General features: G+C 43.5%; 1 protein-coding gene across 1 annotated transcript in view; it reads left to right on the top strand.

Annotated features, from left to right (window-relative positions):
• Nucleotides 1–26245, top strand: part of LOC138566342 (protein SSUH2 homolog) — a 274538-nt gene that overhangs the window by 129680 nt on the left and 118613 nt on the right. The window contains exons 6-8 of the mRNA XM_069643487.1: nucleotides 10716–10845; nucleotides 13101–13161; nucleotides 17255–17373. Coding sequence (XP_069499588.1) covers nucleotides 10716–10845; nucleotides 13101–13161; nucleotides 17255–17373 — 310 coding nt within the window. The remainder of the gene's footprint in view (nucleotides 1–10715; nucleotides 10846–13100; nucleotides 13162–17254; nucleotides 17374–26245) is intronic.

Genomic DNA, 26245 nt, shown 5'->3' with positions numbered 1-26245 from the left:
GCTGCTAACAGCGCGTAGGAAGCCCTTTCACGCAGTTACTTCAACTACCATCGCGAGATGGGTCAAAGAGAATATGCAAGCAGCAGGTGTGAATGTGAGCATGTATGGGGCTCATTCAGTGAGAGGGGCAATGGCCTCGAGAGCCATGAGAGGAGGTGTACCATTAAGAGAGATGATGCTAGCAGCAGATTGGTCGAGTGATCGTACGTTTAAAGAGTTTTATTTTAAACCAACTGAGAGCCTAGCAGGAACGGTGTTGGGGAAGCTTTGAACAAGCATAATGCTCACCTCTAGTTTTGTCATAGAATGAGGATTACCCCTGCTATCTGTGCAGGGAGTATTCATTCTATTAAAGTCTAGGAGGCGAGCATTAAATTCCCTCCTGAGTACTGTACTGTCTAAAATAGTGCTGTATTATGTTAGCAAGTACACTACATAGACGCCACCCTAAACTCTTCTATTGTATTGTCTCATAGGGGAAGACCAGAAGAATAGCTAAGACAGAGCGGTAGCAGAGCGCTTCAGGAGACCGGAGATACACCGGCAGTTGAGTTACCAAGTTAAAGAAAGACTTTGCACCATTAGCGAGGATCAGTTATGGAAGATGAGAAACTTTCAGAGCGAGTAAAAGCAGAGGAGGAGTTCATGCACAGGAAATGGGTTGTGACTGGTTGAGAGGGCATAGACTACAGAGACTCATGGATTTTGTAGTTTGAAAAAGGAAAGGTTCTGTTGAAGATTTTTTCAAGGTTTATATGTGAGTTTTGTTGAACTGCTGAAGAGTAGTAAATAAATGAAGTTGAAGCATAATGCTCGCCTCCTAGTCTTTAATAGAATTAATACTCCCTGCGCAGATAGCAGAAGTAATCTTCATTGTATCACATGAGGCTTCTCAGAGCCAGTCTCCCTTTTGTTCTGCTCCTTCCAATTGTTGCACTGATAAGCAGTACTGCTCATGCAACTGGATTATTCTAATGAAACATTGGTGGGCACCACCTGAAAACACTGCATACATTTCAGATGGCTCCAAACTGCGCAATATAACTAATTTGTCACTAGAAGAAAAGCAATCTTACCAGTGGGGCATTGAAGTCTATAAATTGCCTGCTGATAAAACAACTCATTGGGCCTGATTATGATACTGGCGGTAGCCGTGCCGGAAAAACCGGTATGGCTGCCGCCGGTAACATTTTTTTTCCGGCGCCAGCGAATGACCAATTACCGGGTCATTACGCCCTTGCTGGACCCAATAATTGCTCATCCGCGGGTCATGGAAAATATTCTTCCCCATTCCCATTGAGCCGCATAGGGCTCAATGGGGAAGCTGGATGCACCGGCACCATTCGTGAATGGTGCAAGGTGCATCCGACATGCTCTGCTCGCGTGTGCCAGTAAGCCCGCCAAGTCTGACGTGGCAGGTGAAAAGGCACCCACGAGCAGAACTCATAGTTTGCTGGCCGGGAGTAACGGTGCTGTTACTACCGGACCGGCAAACTTATAATGAGGCCCATTGACTTTAAGATGCTTGACTTACAAAGGAATCCATGGCGAGGCTCCCGAATACCTGACCAAAGTGGAACTGCTGTACCAGCTACTAACAAGATGTCTAGTGCCGCCTTCTCATAACCTGATGGTCTCATGCGACTCAGGATATGCATGAGCTTCTCCCTTAACATGGCTGCTCTCTCTGGAACTCCCTATCTCTTCTTCATCACATCGAGCCCGGCTGCATGACCCTCTACATACGTTTTCAAGGCGTGTCTCTGTACACTATTTATTCAGTCGCCCATTTCTGAACGCCCCTCTTAATTCAACCTCTACTGCTCCGAAGCTGGTGTGAGCCAGAGGCATTTGGCACTATATAAAAAATAATTCATAATAATTCAAATAAAATGCTAACCGAACCAAGGTTTCAGGAGTGATGGCTAATTGTTAAAAAATAAATTGAAACACTTTATCACAATGACCAAAGATGGCTTTACAGACTGGTGTAGGTTTTAAAGAATGCCTTTGAATGAAGTTATGTGTTTTAGCTATGTTTAGGTAAAGGTAATGTGAAAACCAGAAGTCACTTGTTGGAAGCATTCGAAAATACTTGGTGTTAGGCATAGTGTTAAACGTGTGGTCACTGCAGGTCTAGGTGCACACATGGAATCAAACAGGCTCATAAGTTATAGCATGTTCAGTTGTAAAGTGCATGCACAGGTCTTTGTGTAACCGCAGTGTTTGGCTGGTTCAGGATTCAGAGTTTAGTCCATTATGGCTTATTAGCTGAGTGTCAGGATTGGATTAAGGGCAGATATCAACAGCAGCTCAGGCAAGGCTCATGCCCAGTTAGCTGATAGACCCCCCAACACATTCAGACAATCATGACACACGCACACAGGTTATGGAGGTGAAGGGGCCCAGTGTGGAGCGATCACTGGTCATTTGCCAGTTGGTTATACCGAATTAAAACTACATCAGCCAGCATGCCTGGCTAGAATGTTAGTCTTCCCCAAATCTCGCACATGCATTATTCCGGTAGCCATTTTGTGTAGTCCCACTCTCGTGAGATTTCTGAAGCCATTTTATCAAGTCCCGCTCTCACGAAATTTCAGAAGCCATATTGAATCCGACCTTATAAGAGGTCACGCTCTTTACCGACCAACGCTCGGAGTTCATGTCCATTTGGATTCTGTCTTACCTGTTTGGATTCCACAAGCCTCCTGTACACTGCAGTTCATTCCTCTGCCGTCTCTCACTGCAGATTGTCTCTGGTACTGGTACTGGAACTGTTTCTGTTACCTAGCCATCATGGTATCATCATGGGCCTCTAAGATCATCAAACCTGTGGTAGGAAAAGACACACAAGGTGAGATAAGTAAATATTGCATGACTATAGGAGCGCACGTTAATAGCTACTAATCCAAGAACTGCAGTGTCTCCTGCGTTACCGAATTAACATGGTTAGTAGTCGATTGGCGAACCCACTGCTTTGCATGCATGCACCATGAATCTAGGGGATATAACGAACTGTCAGGATCTGCCCTAACAGGAACCCAGAGAGTCAGAGTGACTTAGACGCTTGTTTGAACTGTTGGTCCTGAAGATTAGGACCCCAAGTGAACTTGCACATATGTAAATATATACACATAGTCCAACTCAAGGACAAGGTCAGAGTCTGGGCTCAAGAAACTCAGAAACTCAGTGTGAGGAAACGTTAGGCAAGAATTGATGTAGTAACCCTGTGGGAGACTACACAACCCTTGTCCTCTTAGTATTAGGTAACCCACCTATTGGTATAAGTCTGTACTACACAAGTTGGTAGTGTGACTGAGCAGCCAGACTTATCTCAAGAGGGGTAAATGTGAGATGTAGAGCTGTAGCAATGAACTCCACAAATACAAGTAGCCAAGTAACACTTACACTCAAGGTTTTTAGTTAAAATAATTATTCATTTATTTAACGGTCGTTTTTAAATATGCGTTCTTTAAAAAGGGCAATAAATGTAGCAATCAAATACACTTTAAAATATGTGTTCAGAATCACCACAAAGCTAATAGATACTCTTTAGATATGCTTCGTACACATTTCCTACACCCTAAGGTGACTTCACTAACTAGGACAGTAATTGTATTTATATATCACTAGTACACATTGTATATTCTGAGATTCGCAGAAAGAAAAGGTTAGAGGAAGCAAAAAGGTTAAACTTCCAATGAAGTCTAGATGAAAACCTTTCCCAGCAATATTAGTTTAAAACCAATGCATCACCTATGAGGTAGAGTAAGAATCAAAGTCAAATGGAATAGACGAGTATGCAGGGAACCAGGACAGCCAAAGTCAATTGGAGCAAAGTATCTGGAGCTGAGGCACTTCTTAGATAGTAAAGGTCTTGCACAAAGTTAGAGGGTTTGTTAAAGAAAAATCACTGTAGGGTCACAAGCTGTTACACTTGTGAAAGTTAGAGCTGAGATCAAATCTAGAAAAGCAGCTACTGCACGTCTCAACTGAGAAGAGCAATCAACAGACAATGAGGTAAGTACCCAAAGTCAGAACTGTACCTTTGGTTAGAAGAAGAGTGGTCTAGCTGGCTCCTGTCTGGTTGCAGCGATGCAGATCCTGTGTTCCTGGGCCTCAGTCATGGGGACAATAGGGAGGACGTCTGGGGACTCCTATGGCAGCAATTCCATTGTCGACGGCAGCTAAGGTTCTTTTCGGATCAGCAGCACTTCGCAGTTTCAGCACTCGGTAAACAGCACCACCGTGGATCTTGGATACCGGTTGGGCTTCTTTCACTCCTTGAGTCCTGCACTCTGATGAGGGGACTCGAGCTGTGGTCATCCTGCTTCTGTGTGGTCCGGGGTAGACTCCTGGAGCTTCTGGCCAGATCTCAGGCGTTTCACTCGACTACGGATTTCTCGACCCCTGGCACTCGGTTCCTGCCGCAGCAAAGAAGTACAGCCAGTGGGGGAAGATGGTCTAGCGGAGTTCGTCTCGGGGTTAGTTGGTCCCACTAACCCAAAGGAAGACATCGTCCCTTCAGGAGCTTCTCTTGTCGATTAGAAAAATGTGTTTCTGCACAGCAGCAGGGCTTCACCGGGCAGTTCAACGGTCCAGGAGGATGCAGCAAGTTTAGTTCCCGGTTTTTTTATCAGGTTGTTCTTCCCAGTGATTGACTCTGTCTTCAGTCCCAAAACCCTTGCCTTTTAAGCAGGTTTCTCCCATTAATGCACAGCCTAGCTGTCACTCAAACAGCAGGGTGGCTGTCGTGCAGGTACAGCCTGCAGCCAATTGGGACTGGGTGCATTCAGGTATTCCTAAATACAAAGGACAGGGGCGTTTTGGGCACCTCCCTCACTTCCTGCCCTTCCACACACACACTGGAGCCAGAGGCGGGTTTTAGTACTGAAGCCCGCCAAATGCAAAACTAACAAAAGGCTCAACATGGTTTGGCACGCATAGTAAAATCCAAGAAAGACCTCACAAACAGAAAATGGAAAAAAAAGAAGACCGGGGCCATTTTGACAAAATGGTCAACCATGAGTGCTATACTGCAGCTGAGGATTCAACCTGCGGTAGAAAAGCACAATGGTAGTAAAAAACCACTGCCACCAGCCATTTAAAGTAGTGAGGGTAACATAAAAAATGTTACATGAGTAAGTAGGAAAAGGGGCTGCTAGGTAAACATCCAGCACTCCACATAAGATTGTGTGTGCTGGACCTACAAAGAGAAAAGGTAAGTAAAGTCAATTTTACTTTACTACTCTTGGGAACAGTAGTTTTCACAAGAAAAGGCATTTAAACCTTAGGAGAAATCTAAAGGATGTCTTTGTGACACTGCACTGAAGGTGCTGTGTGTCACTATACAAAAAGTAGATGTCTATGGAGTTTGTCGGACTCCAAAAACAAAGGAAACACATAATCCAGATCAGTTCGAAACACATGAGAGAGTGAGAAAAAGTCCAACAAAAGAGCTGGGGGTCTCTAAGGTTGAAGGGAATTAGCACAGAAATGAGAATTCTCCCTAACAGGAAACACTGATTTTCTTCCCAGCAGAGCACTGCAACAACATCACGGCTGGCCTGTTTGCATCGCTATGCACCGGGAACACTTTGCCTCTCTATCACAGGTACAGAGGATTCAGGGGGATGGGTACATGAAGAATTAGAGCTGACCATTTCTCTCACCCTACTTAATGATTATATGTTTTAGTACAGGCAACATAAGAATACTTCTGAAGTAGACGACTAGTAGGTTAGGTTTCTGTGGGAGGCCTTTCACTGCCCTGGCAACCAGGTAAAACGTTATACTGAGCTAGGATAATATGCATGTGAATAATGAGGTGCACAGGGGTTTTCCCATCTACCAAGTGGGCCCTGAGTTGGCTTGCTTCTCATGACCCAGTTCTTCACAGCTGCTCATGAACATGAACATATAGCAAAAGTCACGCTACCCAGCAGAAAAACAAAAGCAGAACAGTGATGCAGACAAGACCTCAGCGGAAGGATATCTTGGCTGATGTGTGGTCCCAGCTGACCTTCGGCTTAATGACTCCTTAACTATAGAACGCTGTGATCCCGTGGGTCATGGACTTGTGTATCCTCATGCAACATTTCAGCGTGAGTAATGGAATGGAGTCAGTGGAAGGAAATGTCCTGACAGGCAAAGGAGTGACTGGGGGGGGCACTGAGGGAGGGGGGCACAATTTGTTCTGGGGAAAGGTACTGATGATAGAACCGACAAAGCTGCATGTCTTCAAGCATTGAGGAATGGGCACAGATTCCTCTAGTGGAGAGAGGACGCCACTGGAATCTGTTGGTAGGTTTGAGGTATTTGAACACACCAACTGGTGAGGGCACCAGTTGGTGGTGTCTGTGTATGCTCAACCCAGCTGAAGGTGTCTGGATCCGTGGGGCATCTCAATTCTTCTTACCCACCAATTGGGTCACATGATTGAGGGGTGCTGGCGTGCAGGAGAGAGAGAAAGAGACGAGTGATTCTTCCTGCCAGCTGGTCCTGCCAATAAAAGGCAAGTGAGAACATAGGCTGAAGTCACTACGGAAAGTCGGACATCTTGTTCCCTAAAGTAGCGACAGAGATTAAGGGTGTGATTCATGGAATTTTGAGCGTGGTGCAAAGCGACTCTGCACTGCCAACAAACACCCTTATTCACAGAATGGTGCAAAGTGTACTTTTGCAGTGCAAAGTGACTTTACAAAGTCAGAGCAAAGTCAGTGAAAAGTCACTTTGCCCTGCAAAAATAAACCTTGCACTGCTCTGCGAATCAGGGTTATTGTTGGCAGTGTAAAGTCACTTTGCACCACGCTGAAAATTCCACGAATAAGGCCCTAAGTGTCAGGAGAACTTTACACGTTTGGTTCTTTTTTAGCAGGCTGATAAACCCCATCTTGAGGTCAGGCGTCTTCCTCTACACGATTAGATGGAACAGGACCTCTATAATTATGGGGAAATAGCATGAGCCTGAAACACTTGTGTATAGGTGCGTTATAAATGCCATATCATATCATATCAAACATACTAACTGTACTACATCAATTCAAGTGTTCTAGTGGCCACCCAATCAGTGGTGGTCATCACATTCAAATCGTGATGTCAAAATTTGAGGTCTGTTCAAGGCAAACTGATTTGAAGTCCCTCAAGTTCCCTGAAATTCCAGGCAAACCTGCAAGAACTGGTCATGTGTTCATTTGTCTCTGAAAAACCCGAGGCAGCACAGCCACGATCATCCATGGTCATCATATCTCTTTGACACACACCTTGTTCAGAGCAATCAAAAAACAATACCCTTCCCACGTAAGCCATGGTTCTTCACATCCAATTTGTAGCCCTCCTTCAGTGAGAGTACTCCTTATACATTGCCTGAATGCTTATCGTTTCATCACTATACAGTTGTACTGCTGTTGTGAATACACCTGCTGCCTCATCGCTAAATTACTTATGTGAATAAGACTGCACATGTAAATATTACTCTACCTATTTTACCATCTGTTTCAATGCATCCGTTAATATCTCATGTCTGTAAATACGTGTAATATATGTCAAGCCTATGTCGTCTGTTGTTGCCTGTGGTAACTCGTGTAGTGTGTATTACCTGCTCTCCAGTGCCCAGATACCCAGGGGTTTGGTGCGCTCTACAAATGTTAAATAAATAAATAAAATACAAAATAACACACATTTTAAACCGGAAAGCATAATGTAATAGCAGTGATCTACTGCGCGGCAAATGTGAGAGCAAGTTGGCAAATGCGATTTTTAAAAGCCCTGTGGAAAGCAAGTACAGAAGAGGAAATGTAATGGCCACAAGAGGGTTTTGCCTTATGAGAGGAGCAGCAGCTGAGGAGGCTTGCAGGAAGTAAGAAAACAGAACATATAGAGGCATGTGATGTTTGAATAGGATAAATAGACTGTGTCAAGGTAAGCAGAGAGAGAGAGGAAAGAAAACCCATAAGAACAGCACTGCAGTGACATGTTTATCAAAGTTACATTTTATTTTAAGAGAGTGAATAACAAGCCCAACTGGAAGATTAGAGAGAGATTGCAATAAATAGAAAGAGCTGAACACCATTTTTGAATACATAACAGGAAAGAGAAGGATGCCATGGGTCACATCCCTTTTACACAAGACTTCAAGCAACCTTGGACATGTTTTTGGCTCACACAGTGTCATCTGTGAGGTGTGCCGGAGGTCTCCAGGCACAGCATGCTCAGCACCCACGCCTGGGAATGTCCATGACTTTCACAAAACTGATGAGTGATGGATGAAAGGTTGTTTGTTAATGGTAACCACTGCTGTTGCATATGGCAACACTCCAAACCACAGTTATTCAGACCGCCATACCATTATTAGAGTCAAAAAACATTTGCAAATCAGGCCTGGCCGGAGGCTTTGATAGGAGCGGGGAGGGGGCAGACGGGGCTATAGTCCAGGGTGTTTTGGTTGTAGCCCCAGATAGAAGCTCAGGGGCGACAACCAAAATGCTAGCTAACCCTGCCAGTCTCTACATTAGCTTAGCCCATGATCTTTTCCAGACCTAGCAACACCCCTGCCTGGCCCTACCATAAAGGGGGGGCAAGTGTGTTTGTCCCCACATGTTTTGTGCAACGCCATTTTGTCCCACTTATTTAGCAGGGGTACCCTTTCATTTAGATGACAAAAAAGGTACAAACAGCGAAAAAGGAACAACAAGCAAATAAGTAAAAATATAACAATGACATTTCATCAACAGGAAACAACGTTGGGCCTCATTACGAGTTTGGAGGTAGCCATGGTGCTATTAGTGCCATGGCTGCCTCCAAACTCGAGTCCGGGACCGGGTTCCTTGAATGAGGAATTACCAGGTCATTCCAACCATGGAGGACCCGGTAATTACTCATTCCAAAAACCCATCCCCATTCCCATTTGAGCCCCCATAGGGCTCAATGGTAATGGGAAGGGAGCTAATAACGGGCCTGTTAATAACGGGCCCGTTATTAGCTCCCTAGTCCCCTTGCGGGACCTGCAAAGGACATCTGGTCTGACCAGACGTTCTGAGCGGGTCCCGCAAGGGAACCTCGCAATAGGGCGGTATGGGTTTACCCGCACCGGCACCATTACCGGCGCCGTTAAACGCATTCCGCCCACCTCATAATGAGGCCCAATCTCTATATACAGAGAAGGGAGAAAAGAAGAAAAAAGGGGGTAAGAGAGGAAATGCCAATAAACATACAGTTTATTAAAAATATCCCAAAGATCAGGATATTTATTGAGCTTTTTCTTAACCCCCCGACATTTTCAGCAAATTTGCTCCACTGAAGGTGTAGTGGTGATGGGTGGTCCTGCCTCCACTACTAGGTCGCATTCCTTCTTCATGAGACTAAAAGCAGCCCAAATCATGATCCAGTCCCACTGGGTGTCATTAATGAGGCAACGCTTGGGTCTCTAGATATGGCAAGCTTGGGACTCACATCAAGTCATACATGTCGACACCAAGGGTCACTTTCACAACACTCTAGACTGAGGGATCTTAGGTTTGGACGGACTCACAATCACTGGAGTTGCTTTGGGCAGCCCTCCTAACAAGGCCAGAATGTTGTGGTCTGCTTCAGACCGGATGTGGCCTAGCATTCCAGGCTGGACTACCCCCTTTTCGGATGGGACTAAAACCCATTAGCTTATGGCCTTCCCCTTCTGGAAAGAAATAACCATCCTCTGGTGAGTTGCACAGTCAATGTCAGTAGTTTAAATGTATTCAGAAGTCCAAAAGCAACCAGTTGGACATAGTGAGTATGCCCAGTAAGATCAAATGAAAGGTATTTCAAGACATGGCCTCAAAACCCCTTGCGCATGGCTAAGATTTACACATGGGGGCCAGATTTGAACTTATGAGACACTCTGAGAGATCGAACAAAGCAAGCAAACTAGTATATCCTCGCCACATCCAACCTCATCATGGCATCATCCAACAGCTGGAGTTAAGCTGTCTCATTGTTACAGCATGTGCTTATTTATTTATGTTTTACTAAAGACAGGAGTAAGCCTTCCTTTCACATGTTGTCTTAAACCTCATGGTGCTGCTTGCAAACACTGCTTCTCAGCTCCATCCTTGCCATTACAACAAGAATGATGTATTGGGGGTCCCGGGAAATTGCAAACATAAACACTCTAGGATCGACAGGTCACTGTGTTGGGATTTCAGATCCACATTCAGGCACGAAAGGAAGTGTAGAGGATGTGGATCCACACTCAGGCATCCACAGGTAGTGTTACATATGTGGTTCTGTACTCGGATTACTCTGCATAGCGTGGGATTGTAGATTTCCATAAGGCCCATGGAGGTAGGGTCCTGATTTAAGGGCTCCAGGATGTGCTGTTGAGATGTTGGAGGCACCTGGAGGTCAAAAGAAGTAGTGTCGGGGTTCTCAGGTCTAACTGATGCCCCACAAAGCATTGTGCTGGGGGACACGCCCACCACAGGACATCATTTGTGGTTGGAATCCACGCACAGGCACTGGCAGCAGTTTAGGGGTTGCGTATTCCGACCTAAGTGATATGGAAAGTGGGTCTGCACTTTTGGTAGTAGTGTTAAGATTGTGGAACCACGCTCATGCCACCTGAGGCAGGGAGTGGCAGTCTGTGGATCCCTATTATCTTAGCAAACCAGCCTGAAACATAGTATAAGAAATACCTTTCATTTTTAATAAAAGGTTATTCTCTTTTTTTATATTTCCAGCACCCCTGTGATTTCTGAAGATACTTCGAAGCAAGCTTTATTGGAGTATGCAGAAAAGAAGTGCTGCTACCAGACGGCTCCAGCGAGGAACATGGTGATTAAAAGCCTCCAACACTTCACAATATACAGAGTACGTTCAGCCAATACTGGGTAGCCGGGGGAAAGTAGCTAATACTGGGGAGCCGGGGGAAAATAGCCAATACTGGGGAGCCGGGGAAAAGTTTACTTGTGTTTGGTGCTGAAAGATATGCTGTGGTTCTCCAAAGTATCCAACTGCAAGCCATGTCACCGAAAACTGGGTATCGCAGCCTCCAAGAGGTTTTATAGCTGCCAATTCATATTTACTCATTCCAATCATCCATCTCAGTTTTATTACTTACATTCTTGTATTTTTTTTAAATACTGTAGACATGAATCGGATCATGAGAGTTAATAGGGTACCCCAGAATACCCTGAACAGACCTCCATAACTTGTTGAATTAAAGAGAGAGATGGTCACCAAGTAACCCAACGATACTTAAGCTAAACGAATATCTACTTGTGGGTGAAATGGGGATTCTGGTTGGAGGCCTATTGCTACTTAGGACTCTTGTACACTTCTACCAGGTATGTTGATACTTCAAAGAGAAGTGGCATTTCTCTTCTGGGATTGACCTGTACTGCCCAAATAATAGTGAACAACCGAAGGAGGTTAAATGTTTTTCTTCAAGTTCTTAAAATGTTAGTCTCAAAAGCAGTTTGACCTCCATGACTTGGCCAACAATGGTTCTGACAGTCTGCTATTCCTTCACCTTCTCCTTCGTCTTCTCTACCTGCTGTAACACCATGCGTTCTCTACAACACTGTCACAACACCCTCAAGGCCAGGAGCTGTGTAGTACATTTTTATCAGGTGTTGATAGGGTTAATGTTTCTCCAGTTGGCAAAATGAGTTCTGCAATGGTTGAAAGGGAAGCGGGTCATTTTAGTACTAAATCAGGTATATTTAAAAACACTTAGACACAGCAACACAAACTGTTCTGAAACTATACACAGGGAGATATGTTCACAAAGACATTTTCTCAGCTTGTGAGTACCCTTCGCTTTCTGTGGGCTGTCATGAGGAGTAGAAACAGGACACTTGAAGGCCAGTAATTGCGATCTAACCAGTTCCATTCGAAGTTGGAGCAAAAGTAGCAGCTAAAGGGTATCATCATGAACGGAACTGGCCTAATCAGCACTGTATATATGTTGGTATCCATAAAACACAGAGAACACAGGGATCATAATGTGAGTCAAATGAGAATATCTCTTACTCACTAGGGGTCATTACTTGCAAAGATCATTGGCTAAGGAAGAGGTATAACAGTCCCTAGTCTCAATAGAATGCCTCCTCCCGGGTGAGAGCTCCCTAGGATGGCGTTCCAGTCTCCCAGGATTTCCACCATAGGACAGGTTAGGGGAAATGCCTAGTGGACAGGGATTCAACTCAAACACGAGATTTAGAACCAAACTGAGGAAAGAGGAATAAGAACAATTCTAGGTAAGACACATTCTATGAGGACCTAGCACCTGTTATTCCTTTTGCTGGTGTACACCTGGAGAAGTGTTGAGTGCCTGTGGCTCTTCTGGGGAGGTGGTAATGTTTCATCCGCACTTAACACCCTAGTAGAACAGCCCCAGGAAATGGTGATGGGCTGTGTCTGCCCTCACTACATTAGAGAACCTGCCCTCTGTTACTGAATGTGCCTGGAACAGAGAAACAGCTTTGTGCTGTGGTCAGTTTTTCATGGGAGTTTAGTGTGGCAGACTCATAGCTCTTGCCTCACATCTGTTTTATAAACAAGTAGAGGTCTAGGGCAGGAGTCTGCAACCTTTGGCTCTGCAGAGGTCCCATGAGCTCTACGCAGGAGAGTCAATGGTGAGAGATTCTTATAGTTGTAGTCCAACCATCTGGAGAGCCAGAGGTTGCAGACCCCTGGTCTAGGCAATCAGTTTGGTAAGAGTATTGTGTGATAAGCCTTGCACTGGTGATGGAACAAGTATGATGTTACCTGAAAATACATCACTGCCCATACTTTTTATCTGTCATTTGCCCTTGGTGGTACTGAGGAATGCGACCGCCCATTGCCATGAGCATCTGTGCCTTTTACGGTCCGTGAATGATCAGTATAAAAGTGATTCACTGAATGGGGGGGCCATGCAAGCAGTGCATGGGTCCAACCAAAACAGGAAGGTAAGTATAAAAAGGCAATAGTATAAGGGACTTTGCTTGGCAGGTAAGGCCATGCAGCCCATTGCAAAATACATAGGTATCTTGGGGCAAAATCAATGCCATGGGATGCCAGAACTAATAAAGGCAAAAGTATTGTTGACTTTTAAATGCTGTGTTTTCCTGTTTTTGCAGTACCATTTGGAAAGCTTCATAGAGTTCAGGATCTTGAAAGACAAATGTGTACCATATAGAGGTAAGTTGGCATATGTCTATCTTTCTCTCTGCCTGTCCATGCTCAATTCCATAATTTTTATATTAGCACCAGGGGCGGCCCGCGCCATTCAGGTTCCATGGATCGCGGGCTGAAACCTCTGATCTCAGCCTGCATTCCATGGAACCCGCAGGCTGCCTCCCCCACCTCAGGCTGCCATCTTCTACCCACCCATTCCCTTTTATTGTATTTTTTTTTAACTTCCACATCCACAGCCTCACTTACCTGATTGCCTAATTGTGGGGTCAGCACCTTCTGCCAACACTGTGGCACCTTCCCTCCTTCTACGTTTGCGGCCGCCATGGAAATGGAAGAGGGGCTCTGTGTGCCAATATTTCCCTTTATATCTTATATAAGGTATATGGTATTGGGTCACACCTAAGGTCGCCAGTGGGTGCCACCCCATTTCTGCCTGAGTGTTATTATGTCACTGTGATTTGGTTTTAGGCAATAGGTTGGTGGTGTCAGTGTGTTAATGTTCACATCACCAAGGGTGCAAGAAATTTTACAGCATTGGTAGTCCGATTAACCTTTTTGGTAGCCATTGGGATACCAATGTTTACTTTTTAAATCCTGCTCCCAGCCATTTAGTTTTCTGGGTTTTCCCTTTGTCTAGGTATCCATGAGGTAGGCTCAAAATGGCTGCTCTGCCCATGTGAACTCGTTGTGAGACCATCATGGCAGCCTCCACATTGGTCCTAACTAGATTAGGCTAGTGTAGGTTACTGGACTAACCATATCACTTCCTTTAGGAGTGTATTTGACTGAGTGGTAGTCCCAGTGACCAACCAGTATGGTTGGTCATCTGATCCTCTGTCTACAACCCCTTTGTGATTGTCTGGCTGGGATGTGGCCAAGTCCCTTTCACAAGGGTATTTAGGTTATGCCCTGGCCTTACTTCTCCCTCTTCCTTGCAAGTTCGTAAACATGTCTTGGAGGTGGCAGGTGTGCAGACATGCTGATGGTGTTATTGTACTGATTCCCACCTATTAGGCCATTTTCCAAGCACTCACTTTTCAATACTTGCTAAGAGCAGTGACCTGGCCATATCTCAGTTTCATTTCTTTGCTTCTAGAAGTCCAGTCCAGATTTCTAGAAGACTCCTCATGGCTCATCATATGTTCTGGGTCAACCTTCCACTTTAAAACCACTGCTGGTATCCATAATTACGACATCCCATAATTTATGGCCAGTAAACTCCACTTGACTGTTGGATGCGGCTGGAGTCAAGAGTTATGCTGGGAGTTCATAACTCGACCCGATCTTCACCAACAGTGTCTATGTCCTGGGAACATTTGCTGCCCTGCTGCTGCCTTCTTTTGTACCCCCTGCTTTTGGAGCGTTCTGTTCGGGTCCCCTTCTTCCTGGACTCTTCGTCACAGGATCTTTAACCTCTAGCTTGAAGATGAATGTCTGAAGAAGAGTCGCTATTCTTCTCCTGTGTCGCTGGGTTTGTTGTTGGCTCAGCGTGCAAGGCCTCTGGGACTGTATCCTGAAAACCGCCCCTGCAGGTAAGAGCCATTCACTTACCAGGTGGTTTAGGGTCACTAGAGCCATTTCTGCCAAAACCACCTACATGAGTACCTACCTTGGGGTCCTGGGAAGGGTGATTATTCATGATACTCACCCCTAGGACTCCGAATACTGTGTGGTAGAGATTCCTAGGAGGTGAGTCTTAACCATGATTCCCATAAACTTTCATTGAGGGTCCTCCTTTTCAGGAACATCTGGGTCCATGTTCTGATATCTGGAACACTTTCTTGGGGGCTCCTGTTGCCCTGCCTAGGCTTGGTTGTTGCAGCATCGGCACCTGCACGGTAAATCAGACTAACCATCAGTAGTGTGGAAGGGCACTTTGACTATTACTTCCTATGGAACTGTGAACTGACACTAGAACTCTTCTTAATGTGGCTCTAGGGTATTTCCCGGCCGCTGGCAATTCTTCCTGAATCCCCCAGGAGTTCAGCGAGCTCTGGACCTCACTATTTCTGCCCTTAGCTGTGATGTTATATGCGTTTTTAACCATTCCTCTCATTTCTGCAATGATAGAGGAACTTGCAACATTGTAACTGCATCTAGTATATTTTCCATTGAAATGTACCAGGAAGGTAACTGTTAATGAAATGTCAATTGATTCTTGGAAACGTTTGCTAAGGTTTAGTATGCTCCCATCCTCTTTGTGGTGTTAATATATTATTTTGGGCAAATGGGCATTAACACAGTTATAAGGCCCGAGGAGGTATAAAAGGATGGGGAATTGTGTTTTAAAAATAATGTTTCCTTTGAGTAAAATTGCCTTTTCCTTTTTAATCCAATCCCTTTCCATATGTGTTAGGTGCTGACCATAGGGTCCAGGGCCTTCCACGTGTGGTAAGGTTGGAATGTGTCTATAGGACAATGCGCTTAGTTGTTCAGACTACTAGGTACTTACCTGCTTGTTAGGTTGTAGGGTATTTTGGTTCTGCCCACTCCCACGTTATTTTGTATTAGGTAACTACCCCACATACAGAATTTGTGGTCAGGAGAGTTCTTATATAGACTACTGTCTCAAACAATGTGTTATCTCTTTAATACGGTCTACGTACTTATTTGAACTGATCGTGTTTTTTGACTTCATTGAAGTATATATTTTTCAGTATATCCGCGTGGTGTATTTTTTCGAGATGGTGCGTGGACTAATTGTACCTTTATGTCCACCTACTTCCCCAACCTGAGGGTTAAGCATTGCTGCTGTGACCTGTCTAACCATGTTTAAAAAGGGGTTTGGCTTTCCTTTCTTGACAGGTATTTTAGCTATCCTCTTAGAGGTAGCCGCTGTAGCATTGTCATCAGAGGGTGGTACAACAACTGCTTTAACACTTTCCATAACAATTCCCACACTCATTCAGGAAAGCCCTGTGCGTGCCCTGCCAACAAATCTAGCTTTAGGAACACTGCAGTCCTTCACTCTGGATCACACATTTCTGCCCCATTATGGTCCAATGGCAGTTTTAGTTCCTAAGGCTCCTTCTACTACCCGCGCCCTCACCCACAAATCCTACCCACGGTCCAATAATCCTGTTCAAAGCCATCTTCGTTATATGCAGATTAGTAGGGAGTCCAAATCACATGAGCCATTGTTGACATTCTTTTCAAAATCCCTTTGGTTGCAATGCTTGGCTTGGTGAACTTTATATATATATATATATATATATTGCAAAAAAAGGGAAAAAGATGATTCCTTCTTTTCCCCAAGGAGGATGGCACTCCGAGCAGTGGAATACTCGCCAGAGTAAAACTTCGTCCTTAATTAGGCACAAAAGACAATGGGGGTCATTACGACCCAGGCGCTAACTGCGTCAACTTTACCACCATGGTGTAAACTACGTTGACACCATGGTGGATGGCGGATTTACCGCCCCATTCCAAGGTGAGTGGGGCGGTAAATCCCCATTTCCCATTTTCCCTTCCCCATTCCCATTTTTGCCCCATAGGCCATAATGGGAGTGGGGAAGGCGCTTATTACGCCACCGTAAATTACGGTGCCGTAATTAGCATCATGGCAGGTTAGCGCCATGGATTTTAACGGCTGCTAAGAGCAGCTGTTAAAATCAGAATAGGCGTTAAGGGTTAACGACGGCTTTAACCCTTAACGCCTGGGTCGTAATGAGGCCCAATGGGTTTTTCTTCCAAAATCCAGTTTTATTGCGGCATCAGCCAAAATAGAAAAATATATATATATTTATATACCCCAATCCACAATAAATATACAAAGACAGAAGAACGTAAAAAATGTACTTCCTAAACACACGTTTTACATATGAAGGATTTTCTCCACCATAGACATTCATTTGTATCTCCTTTGCTTTACCGCAAAGAAGGTGCTCATTAACTCTTGACTATATACGGTGCAGCACTCAAAGGGTTAACAGTCTGATGGGAATGATGTACACAGGTGATTTGTACTATAGAGAAGATGGAAAGCGATGTAATGGACCATTGCTCAGTCTGCCACTGAAAACAGGACATTATTTATTTCACACCAGATTTATAGGCTTTGCATTATTTACCTTGACCCATTTCTTTTTTACTTTAGGAGGAGAAATCGACTCAAATGGGACACCTCCTGCCCTGTGGGAAATGGTTGCGGAGATTCCTCAAATGTTCGCCGCAGGGAAAGAGAAGTACATCGTGCCTCACACCTCATCAGTAAGGGTAGGTCATCAACCAATAGTGTTTAATTGATTGGGTCATCTTAATAACTCTCAATGCCCTAAGAGCGCTGTCACGCTCAGGAGCCAGATCTGGGCAAACCCGTTCCTACTCGGGGTGACTTAGACAAAACAAAATAAGTGATGGCTGGAAGGTTTAGAATTAACCCTAACCTCTGGCATCCTACATCTAAAATCACAAGTGACATCACAATTGGAAAGTCTATTAGGTCAGATGGGAAGTAAGACCATAAATAAGGTCTGTTTCCCTGAAGCGAATACTAACTGTAGTTGACTATAGTTGGACCTCATGCCACTATGGGAGAATATAGTGATTATTAATAGATTCAGATATCACCTGATTAGTGACCTAGTGAGTAACATGACTAATAATACAACAGGGTAAAGTCAAAAATGCAGAAGGACCTGATGGCTAACACTGGTGAGAATCCCTTGACCACCTAGCTCATTAAGAACCACAATAGTGAATTTGTGAACAATTTTAGACCTGGTTGGAGAGAAACTGTTTAGTTAAACCTAAAGGGGTCTATGGAAGTGAACACACTGCTCATTTCTGGTGCATTATCAGTGTAGAGACAGTGTCCGCAGTGTATGCTGATATCAACATCTCCTCATAAATACAGAGATCATTCTTTGGGAACATCTATGAGACAATGACACAGGAATGGATTCTACCACAGCATAGAGGTCCTACTTCCTGGATGAATCCGACCACCCAAAACCAGTCTCTTTGGCAGAGGTACTCCAGGACTGGGATAAACAGAAGGTTGGCATGGTTCTGGGGCCAAACCTAATCTAAATCAAGCTTTTTAAGGCCTGTCATGACTTGTGGGACTCGCTCATTATTAGAGTTTCTATGAAGTTAGATTCCCTGCATGATGGAAGCAAGCTATCTTCAAATGAGGTGATAGAGCTGGACATTCTTCCTATATGCCTATATACTTACTTGACAGGATGTGGACATTGTATGGTGTAGACATTTTGAACAGGCTGCATGAACGGAAGGAATAATACTCTATACTCTCACACCTGTCCGATGGGACTCCATGGGAACATGAACTTACCGTTCCACTGCTGCCCATAATATCCCAGTAATACCGGTATTTCGGGTGGTGGAAATGGTAAGGCGAGGTTGCCGGTAGGCTGGCGGTGCTACTAGCAGCCTACCGATAACCTCGTACTGAGTTCCAATATGTTGGTTGACTGAAAGCTGGTCAAACCAGCTATAAAGGAAAAGGGTTAGGTATGTTCTTGCCAATCCAAAAAACAAGAAATCAGCAGCATGCTGCTCTGTCTGCACTGCATTTAGTAATCTGCATAAGAGGAGTTTGGATAATCCAACTTTGATTTAATAAATGACCCAACTACCTTAGGATATAGTTCTGTGGTGATGTGAGCATAGATGTAATGTGGGGGTTAGGCAGGGGTAGCAATCACTATCCCTGTGTTTATGTTTACTACCCCTGTAAACTACTTTGAAAACCATAACATGTAATCAATGTGAATATTGATCTATTAAAAGCAATATGGAATTAATTGATACTAGTTTTTGTAGTGGTGTATTACTACTATCTATGTTAATAAAGATCATCATTTGTTTATCGATTTGTGGCTTGGAGAAGTGTTGTTCCTTATACAATTCCAGACTGTTTCCCCAATCTGCACCACATTTTGGATAGTTACCTGTTACAACCCTTCGGACATTACTGACTATATGACATTTGGACACACCACCACTTTCCCCGGATTTCAGCAAAAAGTCAAAAAATGTTTGTGGGTTTCTGGCTCGACAAAATGTTGTTCATTGTTCCTTATACAATTCCACACTGTTTCACCAATGTGCAGCAAATGTTGCATAGTTACCTATTAGGACCATCCGTATATCACTGGCTACATGACATTTGGACAACCCACCCCCTTCCCCAGATTTCAGCAAAAGTCAAAATGTGTTTGTGGGTTTGTGGCTTGGCGAAGCGTTCTTCCTTATACAATTCCACAGGTTCACCAATCTGCACCACATTTTGCATAGTTACCTGTCAGGACCCTCCTGACATTACTGGTAAGAAAACAAAACATCAGAGTCCGATTTTGTTGCGCCAAATATTTAATTTTAATAAAAAAATAGATTTGCATGCTTTTATTATGCCACAAGACTTCTTGATTTTGTGATATTCGTGAAGCGTGAATCGTAATAATAACTCATTGAGATGAATTATGCTCATTCAATTAGTTTGAGTTATGTTTACATGAGTTCTTAACTCCTTACATAGATGATGGTCACAACATAATATTGGAATACGTTCTCCTCTTATCACTCTTCAAATTGAATTATATTCATTCGAATGTACCAAAATGTTGGAACACTTGCTCCTCTCAAATTGAAGTTTGTTCATTCATTATACCTTTAAATTTGAATACTTGGTCCTCTTTTCACTCCGCAATTCTGAATTATGTTCATTCAATGTGTCAAAATATTGAAGGACTTTCTCCTCTCAGATTGAATTTTGTTCATTCAATATAGCGTAATATTTCAATATTCGCTCCTCTCAAATTGAATTTTGTTCATTCGATATAGTATCATTTTTGAATACTTGCTCCTTGACACGTGATTCCCCATCTTTCTATCTGACGGTTCATCAGGATGTGCAATTATGATATTCTACAACTGGTGATCTCCCTTTATGTTCTATCGGTCATGTTCCATCCAATATATATCAATGTCGATTGGCGTAACCATATTGTGTCTTAATCCTCCTGTGTTTCTGCAGTTGTTAGACGCTGATTTCCTCACGGTACGATTGCCATTTGTACACCCCAACCCTTCCCCCAGATTTCAGTACCTTCACACATAAGACGTTGCCTGAAATCAGTGAAACATCTATGTGGTCGTTGAAGGACTGGCCACGACACAAGGAACAATACTTGAGGTTTCTATGGGACCTCAAAAACCTCAAAGCCCTAGAATGCATGGTTTCTAAGATATTTGCACTGCAACAAATTACCCCATGCCAGGGTGAGGCTACAGGTGGGGAGAGAGCATAGAAGGTCCCACAATGCAGCAGCACACCAACTATTCGCCTCCCCAACATCTGCCTCGGGGTATGTCAGCCAGCCACACAAGCCCATTCTCAGTGTGATTTAATTCAGGGTGCAAAGCACATCAAGCAATAATCGAACCGGAATAGCGACCTACAGGATCATTGATTTTCAACAATTGAGTGTTATCATGTCTGTCTACAGAACCCGTTTGGAGAATGGGTACATTTGCTAGTAATATTATAATTATATCAACATGCTTCTGGCACATTTTGCAGGAAATATTATTTAAAAATGCTATATATGGGCTATCCCAAAGATCATTTATTTCACTTCTTTTAATGTCATAGGAGTGTAAGAGGATTCAATTCAACACTACAGCTAAGTCAATGCCTAGTCTGGGATACTGAATGGAAACCCTTATTGATATATTTTTATGTCCAGTTCATGCGTTCTGGATGACTACCCCTATATAACACCCCTCCCTTGGAATCCCCCTCACCCCACTGAGCCAAGAAGTAGTTCTGTTTTGCAAGTAAAAAGGTTTATTTGATAATTTAAACAATAGATATATATATCACACTTTATAATAATTTAATAATTGAATATCACACTGAATCTGAGCAGTAATCAATAATGGATAGTCTGGCACTAGCACACTTCTTTATAATCAATGATGAGTGGTTATAGTATGAATAAAATAGCAACAATACTTTATGGTTTCAAATGGATGCAAGGTGGAATGAAAATGCAGTACAGAAAATACTCAATATGCGTTCAACAAAACAATGTAATCACTTTTCTCTGGCAATCCCCTCCCCCCTTTATGCAATGCAAGGAAATGGAAGGAAAGTACACAGTTCTCAGAAATGCAATCAAATGTAATTCAGTTCACCCCAGCAAGCTTAGACTACAGAAGTTGGAAACACAGGCCCAAAATGCTTTTATATGTGCTGGCAATGAAGTGAAAAATATGCTAAAATGCTTTTAATTCCCTCTAGAGGTTCAGGGTGAGTGGTATCAAGTTAGTATTAGTCCAGACTCACTCTTGCAATGATTCAGGAATGATTAGCAGGTTAAACGAATTTCTGGCAAATGGAAGCACGGAAGCGGCTGTTTTTACACGTGGAGAAATTTGCAAATCGCGGTAAAATGTCAAATCGCGGCAGATTTTTCCGAGTGCGCCGGGCGCGAATACAGAGGAACTATAAGGACTAGCAATATCGTTTTGGGGTCCTAGGAAAGCCTAGGATCTCAGCTTCCAGATGAACGTTACTGCAAGTCTCTAGGACAAATGGTCTTGGAGATATGAGCGATTAAATAAAGGTCGTTTTTCAGATTTGAAATTTTAAAGTTCAGAAAGACAAAGGACAGCTAGCAACTGGAAAATGACAAGTGACAGTTAGGAGGCAGTTCTACTTAGGTTAAAATAGATTGAATTATATTATTTTAACTAAGAGATTGGTTCTGCACAGTCTGCTGGGTACTCACAATATATTTTTGAAATAGATGGGCCTCGCCACAGATCTGGTCAGGTTTTAGACTGGACTCTGGTCTGGTCTCTGCACTTCACAGTGATCTGGGTCAGCTCTCTCTCTCTCTGGATTCTGGAGATTGATGGATTTGAAGTCTGGATCTTTCTGCACAGCTTTCTCTAGAGATTGATGGAGGTAAAGTATGGATTTTCCGGCAGAGCGTCCCGCAGCAGATGGAAATGAATGTCCCCTATCTGTCCTGACTGTCTGCTTTTATCTGTTTTTAAAATGGGTGTGTGTGCAGCATCACTAGACCCTACCCCTCTACACTTGCCATTGGCCCAATTCTCCCCTCTCCCATGATTGGGGAAGGAACTGTGAGTCAGAGTGATGCTGTAGGTTTTATGGGTCAGAGGATCCTCCCCTGTCAAATTGCACACAATCTATATTTGATAAAAAAAAAACATATTTGCACAGGTACACATTCGTTTAAAATTACACACACCCATCACATATCACAGGAGGTATACCCCGTCCAAATCTGCTCTTCCTGGGGGTTTGCATTCAGAAATGGCAACATTTGCACTTTTTAACTGATTTTGCAATTTCGGACATTAACCCAAATTTACACACATGTGCGCAAGGAGTATGGACATTAGTTGATGAAGTGTCAGATTTTTCACATGCACACATTTTGAGTAATATCCTCTTTTCCGCTAAGACCCCTCTGAACATACCACCGGGTCCTAACACGTCTTAAAATGTGGGCAGAAAAATCACAAGAATTATGGTATCATTTAAATAATTTTCACAAGTCCGCTCTATGAATGATCCATCTTTTTCTAAAACCATATTCTGGCTACAGGAATGTGTCTTTTCAGGTCACATGGTACAGAAACCAGTCTTTCCAGTTTCTGCCAAGCTCAGAGACCCTGCCCCTCCCAGCTTCAGCCAAGAGGAAGCTGTTTTACGACATCTGCAATAAACCATCTGCCTGGGTGAAGGGGGTTGCATTGTTCAGAGCTCCTGTATTCTGTGGGGGCTCCCCTTAATTCAATTATCAGAGAGATGGCATATCCTTAGTGTGGCCAGCAGGAAACAGCCAGGCCTGGGAAGTTACTTGTGAATCAAGTTTCACTCCTGATGGGGGTAGTTGCCAGGCAAAATTGGAATCTCTTTAAGCCAGTTTTTAGCCACATGTCATTTCTGTTCCCCAGTTTTCTGCATTCAAATAACTAACAATTTTTTACATATGCAGCTAGAATGCTGATTCTAAGTTTAAAACTATGACATTTAAACAATTGCAGCCTATGTGACACTCAAAAGTAGGTCACTCATTTCTTTTAAACATTTAGATTTTTAGTGTCTTTCAGTCCAAATTTACTTAAACTGCTGAAATCCACAGCTCAGCCAGTCTTGTTATAAACCTTCAAGTCACTTCAGAATATAACTTTACATTGTATCCACCTCTCAGTAAGTCTTTCTTTGGCATGCTTTGGGTTCATTTATTCAGTTTTAAACAAAATCTGGTGGTTTTAAAACGCCGGCTTTCTGATAGTGGTGAGTACTGGTACTGCACCCATTTTTGGGATTTAAGAAATGAATTCCCCACAATTCTAGGTTGCTTTTGGCAATCAGCATTGCCATTCCCAATGGTTTCAGGCTACTGTGTGGGTAGTCCAATGGTGGTTTTAGGCAGTGCCCTTCTGTGCCCATAACATCGGCAAAAATGAGCGGCAGCCTATTCTTCATGCATTTCCCTGTGCATTTTCTGGGAAGCTCTGGCCATCATGATGTTTTCCATGTCAGTACTGCACAGTTATGAGGTAGGGCTCGGATGCATGGATAAAAACATCCCACAGGAGTCAAAGATTGTGATATGCTACTCCCGCTACTCCTATGATTTTGGAGAAATACTAGCACTGGATATTGGCATTAAAGGAACAGATAATGAAAGTTAAAAAAACTTTTTTTTTTAAATGCCATCCTTAACTATTGCACTGCATTATAAATTCAGACTGAGGGTGACATACCAGCAGATACAAAGATTTATGACTTTATTTTTGAAAGAGGGACAAAGATCAAACATTTCTGAGGAATTGGCATATGAGATGGAGTACTGGAAAACTGGCTTGGACATGGAAAATAATGTCTGTTTTGGGCATGTTCATCTTTAGCATAGGGCTCCTGGGATAGTCATTTAGTCTTTCCAATCCCTAAGAAAGGGCAGCAAAGTCATCACTAGGTCGGTTGACCACAAATTAGACCTATATAGCATCTGCATGTAAATGAAAACACATCTCTAGTGACTGAGGAGGTCTACAAGGGGGAAAAGGCAGATTGAAAAGAGAAGTGGAGAAAGTGGTGAGCCCTAACAAGCAAACTCATCCTAAGAGAGGCAGAGAGTAACCGTTCCGAAAATACTTTTAGTTCCCGGTCTTGGAGAAAAGACCAATACACATAGTAACATGCACTGTCATGGCCGGTTAGCTCAAAAAACAGTAACGTCCACTGTGTCGACAGACATACAGAGTAAAACGCGATAAGCAGCGAGAGTGCCCGCTAATGCGGAAGCATTCGCCAACAATCCCGTTCTGCTGGCTGGGCCGTTTTCCAAGTTTTCTGCCACACTCTTGGCTTTTTGTTTTCTAGCAGAAATTTCGTTTTTCCATGAAATTTCAGAGTTTTGTTGATCAGAAACACCCAAGTATGACATTTCGGAGGGGAAACGATCCCTGCCCAAAATTGCATTTTTCAAAAACAAACTTTTCAAAAATAAAAATGTGGATCAGAAAAGTCTCCAAGCAGCCAATTGCCTGCAATTCGCCAATTATCCTGCGGAACACAATTGAACAATTTCACCCACCCCTACTGGCAACGCTTTGATCTTGCATATTTGGAAGCCTAAATGCCCTACCATTAAATGCCAATTTTGTTAGTATAAGATGAAAAACTCAAGACTCTATTAAAGGCAAGGATAAAGTTATATCACAGCCTGGGATTGAAAGTCTGTGACGATTTGGATTCTGCTGCTCAGGAGTATAAGGAAGGGTAAGGGTAAAATAGCCCACTCAGCCCTAACACTTCTACAAACCAAAACAGAATGCAATCTCAAAGATTAAACAGGGACAGTTAAGAGATATACCTCCTTCGCCATAGGGCCGAGGGAAGGCTATGCTCTTAAAAGGGGTGGAAAGTGAACCAAACAGCAGTGTCACAGTCTATAACAAAGGAAATATCCAATCAAGGTTCTATACAAATTTGTATACTTTAATCAAACATACCATCTGCACATAGAACAAAGGGAAAATACTGTACAAAAACCCACCCCAAAGGAAGAGCAGAGAAGATGCAACACACTGCACAAAGTATCACTCTGATTGTAGTTCCAGGGGTTGTAGGGGTGGTAGGGAAATAAATAGCCGCAAAAAGAATATCTTGGATGAAAACAGGAGTGATTGTGACCTAACCAGTCTCTAGGGTGAAAGTGGACTGAGAGGGCAGTTCACAGACAACAGTAAAGTTTGTGAGGATTGGGCTCACACCACCGAGCTGACACCCAAACACTAAGAATGGGGCAGCTGCAGCAGTCAAAAGGTGTGACTGGAGACCCAAGCACAAAATAGAAACCGAGCACGTTGGTGTCCTTAGCCGCATCTGCATACTTGTATTTTATTTATTTATATAGTGCACCTGGCCCTTAACGTAGGCAAGATATACAGGGTAGTATAGGGTATAAGGAAAAACAGACATCATTTACAGTCAAATAAGATTCTATACTCAAACTAGCAAGAACAGCGGTGATACACAGGGCCAATCTCCAGACACCAAGTATGTACAAGGCATACAGTGAGGCAGAGAGCACAGGTGGTGGCCAGGGCCACAATTAGTGCCGGCAGAGGTCTTGGGCAGACAGCCATACTTTGGCCTTGCTCTTGAAGGCAAAGAATGAAGGTTCAGCTCTAAAAGGGTTTGGAAGTGAGTTCCAAAGTTTCGCAGCAAGGATGGGGAAACTGATCCCACCTGATCGTAGTAGCTTAAAGCAAGGTATGGTGAGACAATTGGCCTGGGCAGATCTGAGAGGTCTGTTGGAAGTGTGGTAAGTAAATCTACAGGCCAGGTAGTTGGGCGCTTGGTTGGTGAGACATTTGTGAGTCAGGGCAAGTGTTTTGAGTGAAACTCTTTGTGATACTGGAAGCCAGTGAAGGCTCGGCCTGGTGGCAGAAAAGTCATGGTTCCTGGGAATGTTTAACACAGCTCTGATGGCATTATTTTGGATAATCTGTAATTTGTTGAGATTGCATGGGTTGGTGCCTAAAAAAAAGGGTGTTACAGTATTCGATT

Source organism: Ambystoma mexicanum, chromosome 2p, assembly GCF_040938575.1.
Source record: "Ambystoma mexicanum isolate Mex_15411 chromosome 2p, UKY_AmexF1_1, whole genome shotgun sequence".
NCBI classification, from domain to species: Eukaryota; Metazoa; Chordata; class Amphibia; order Caudata; family Ambystomatidae; genus Ambystoma; species Ambystoma mexicanum.
Note: the sequence above shows the minus strand (reverse complement) of the source record. Positions and strands in the feature narration are given on the sequence as shown.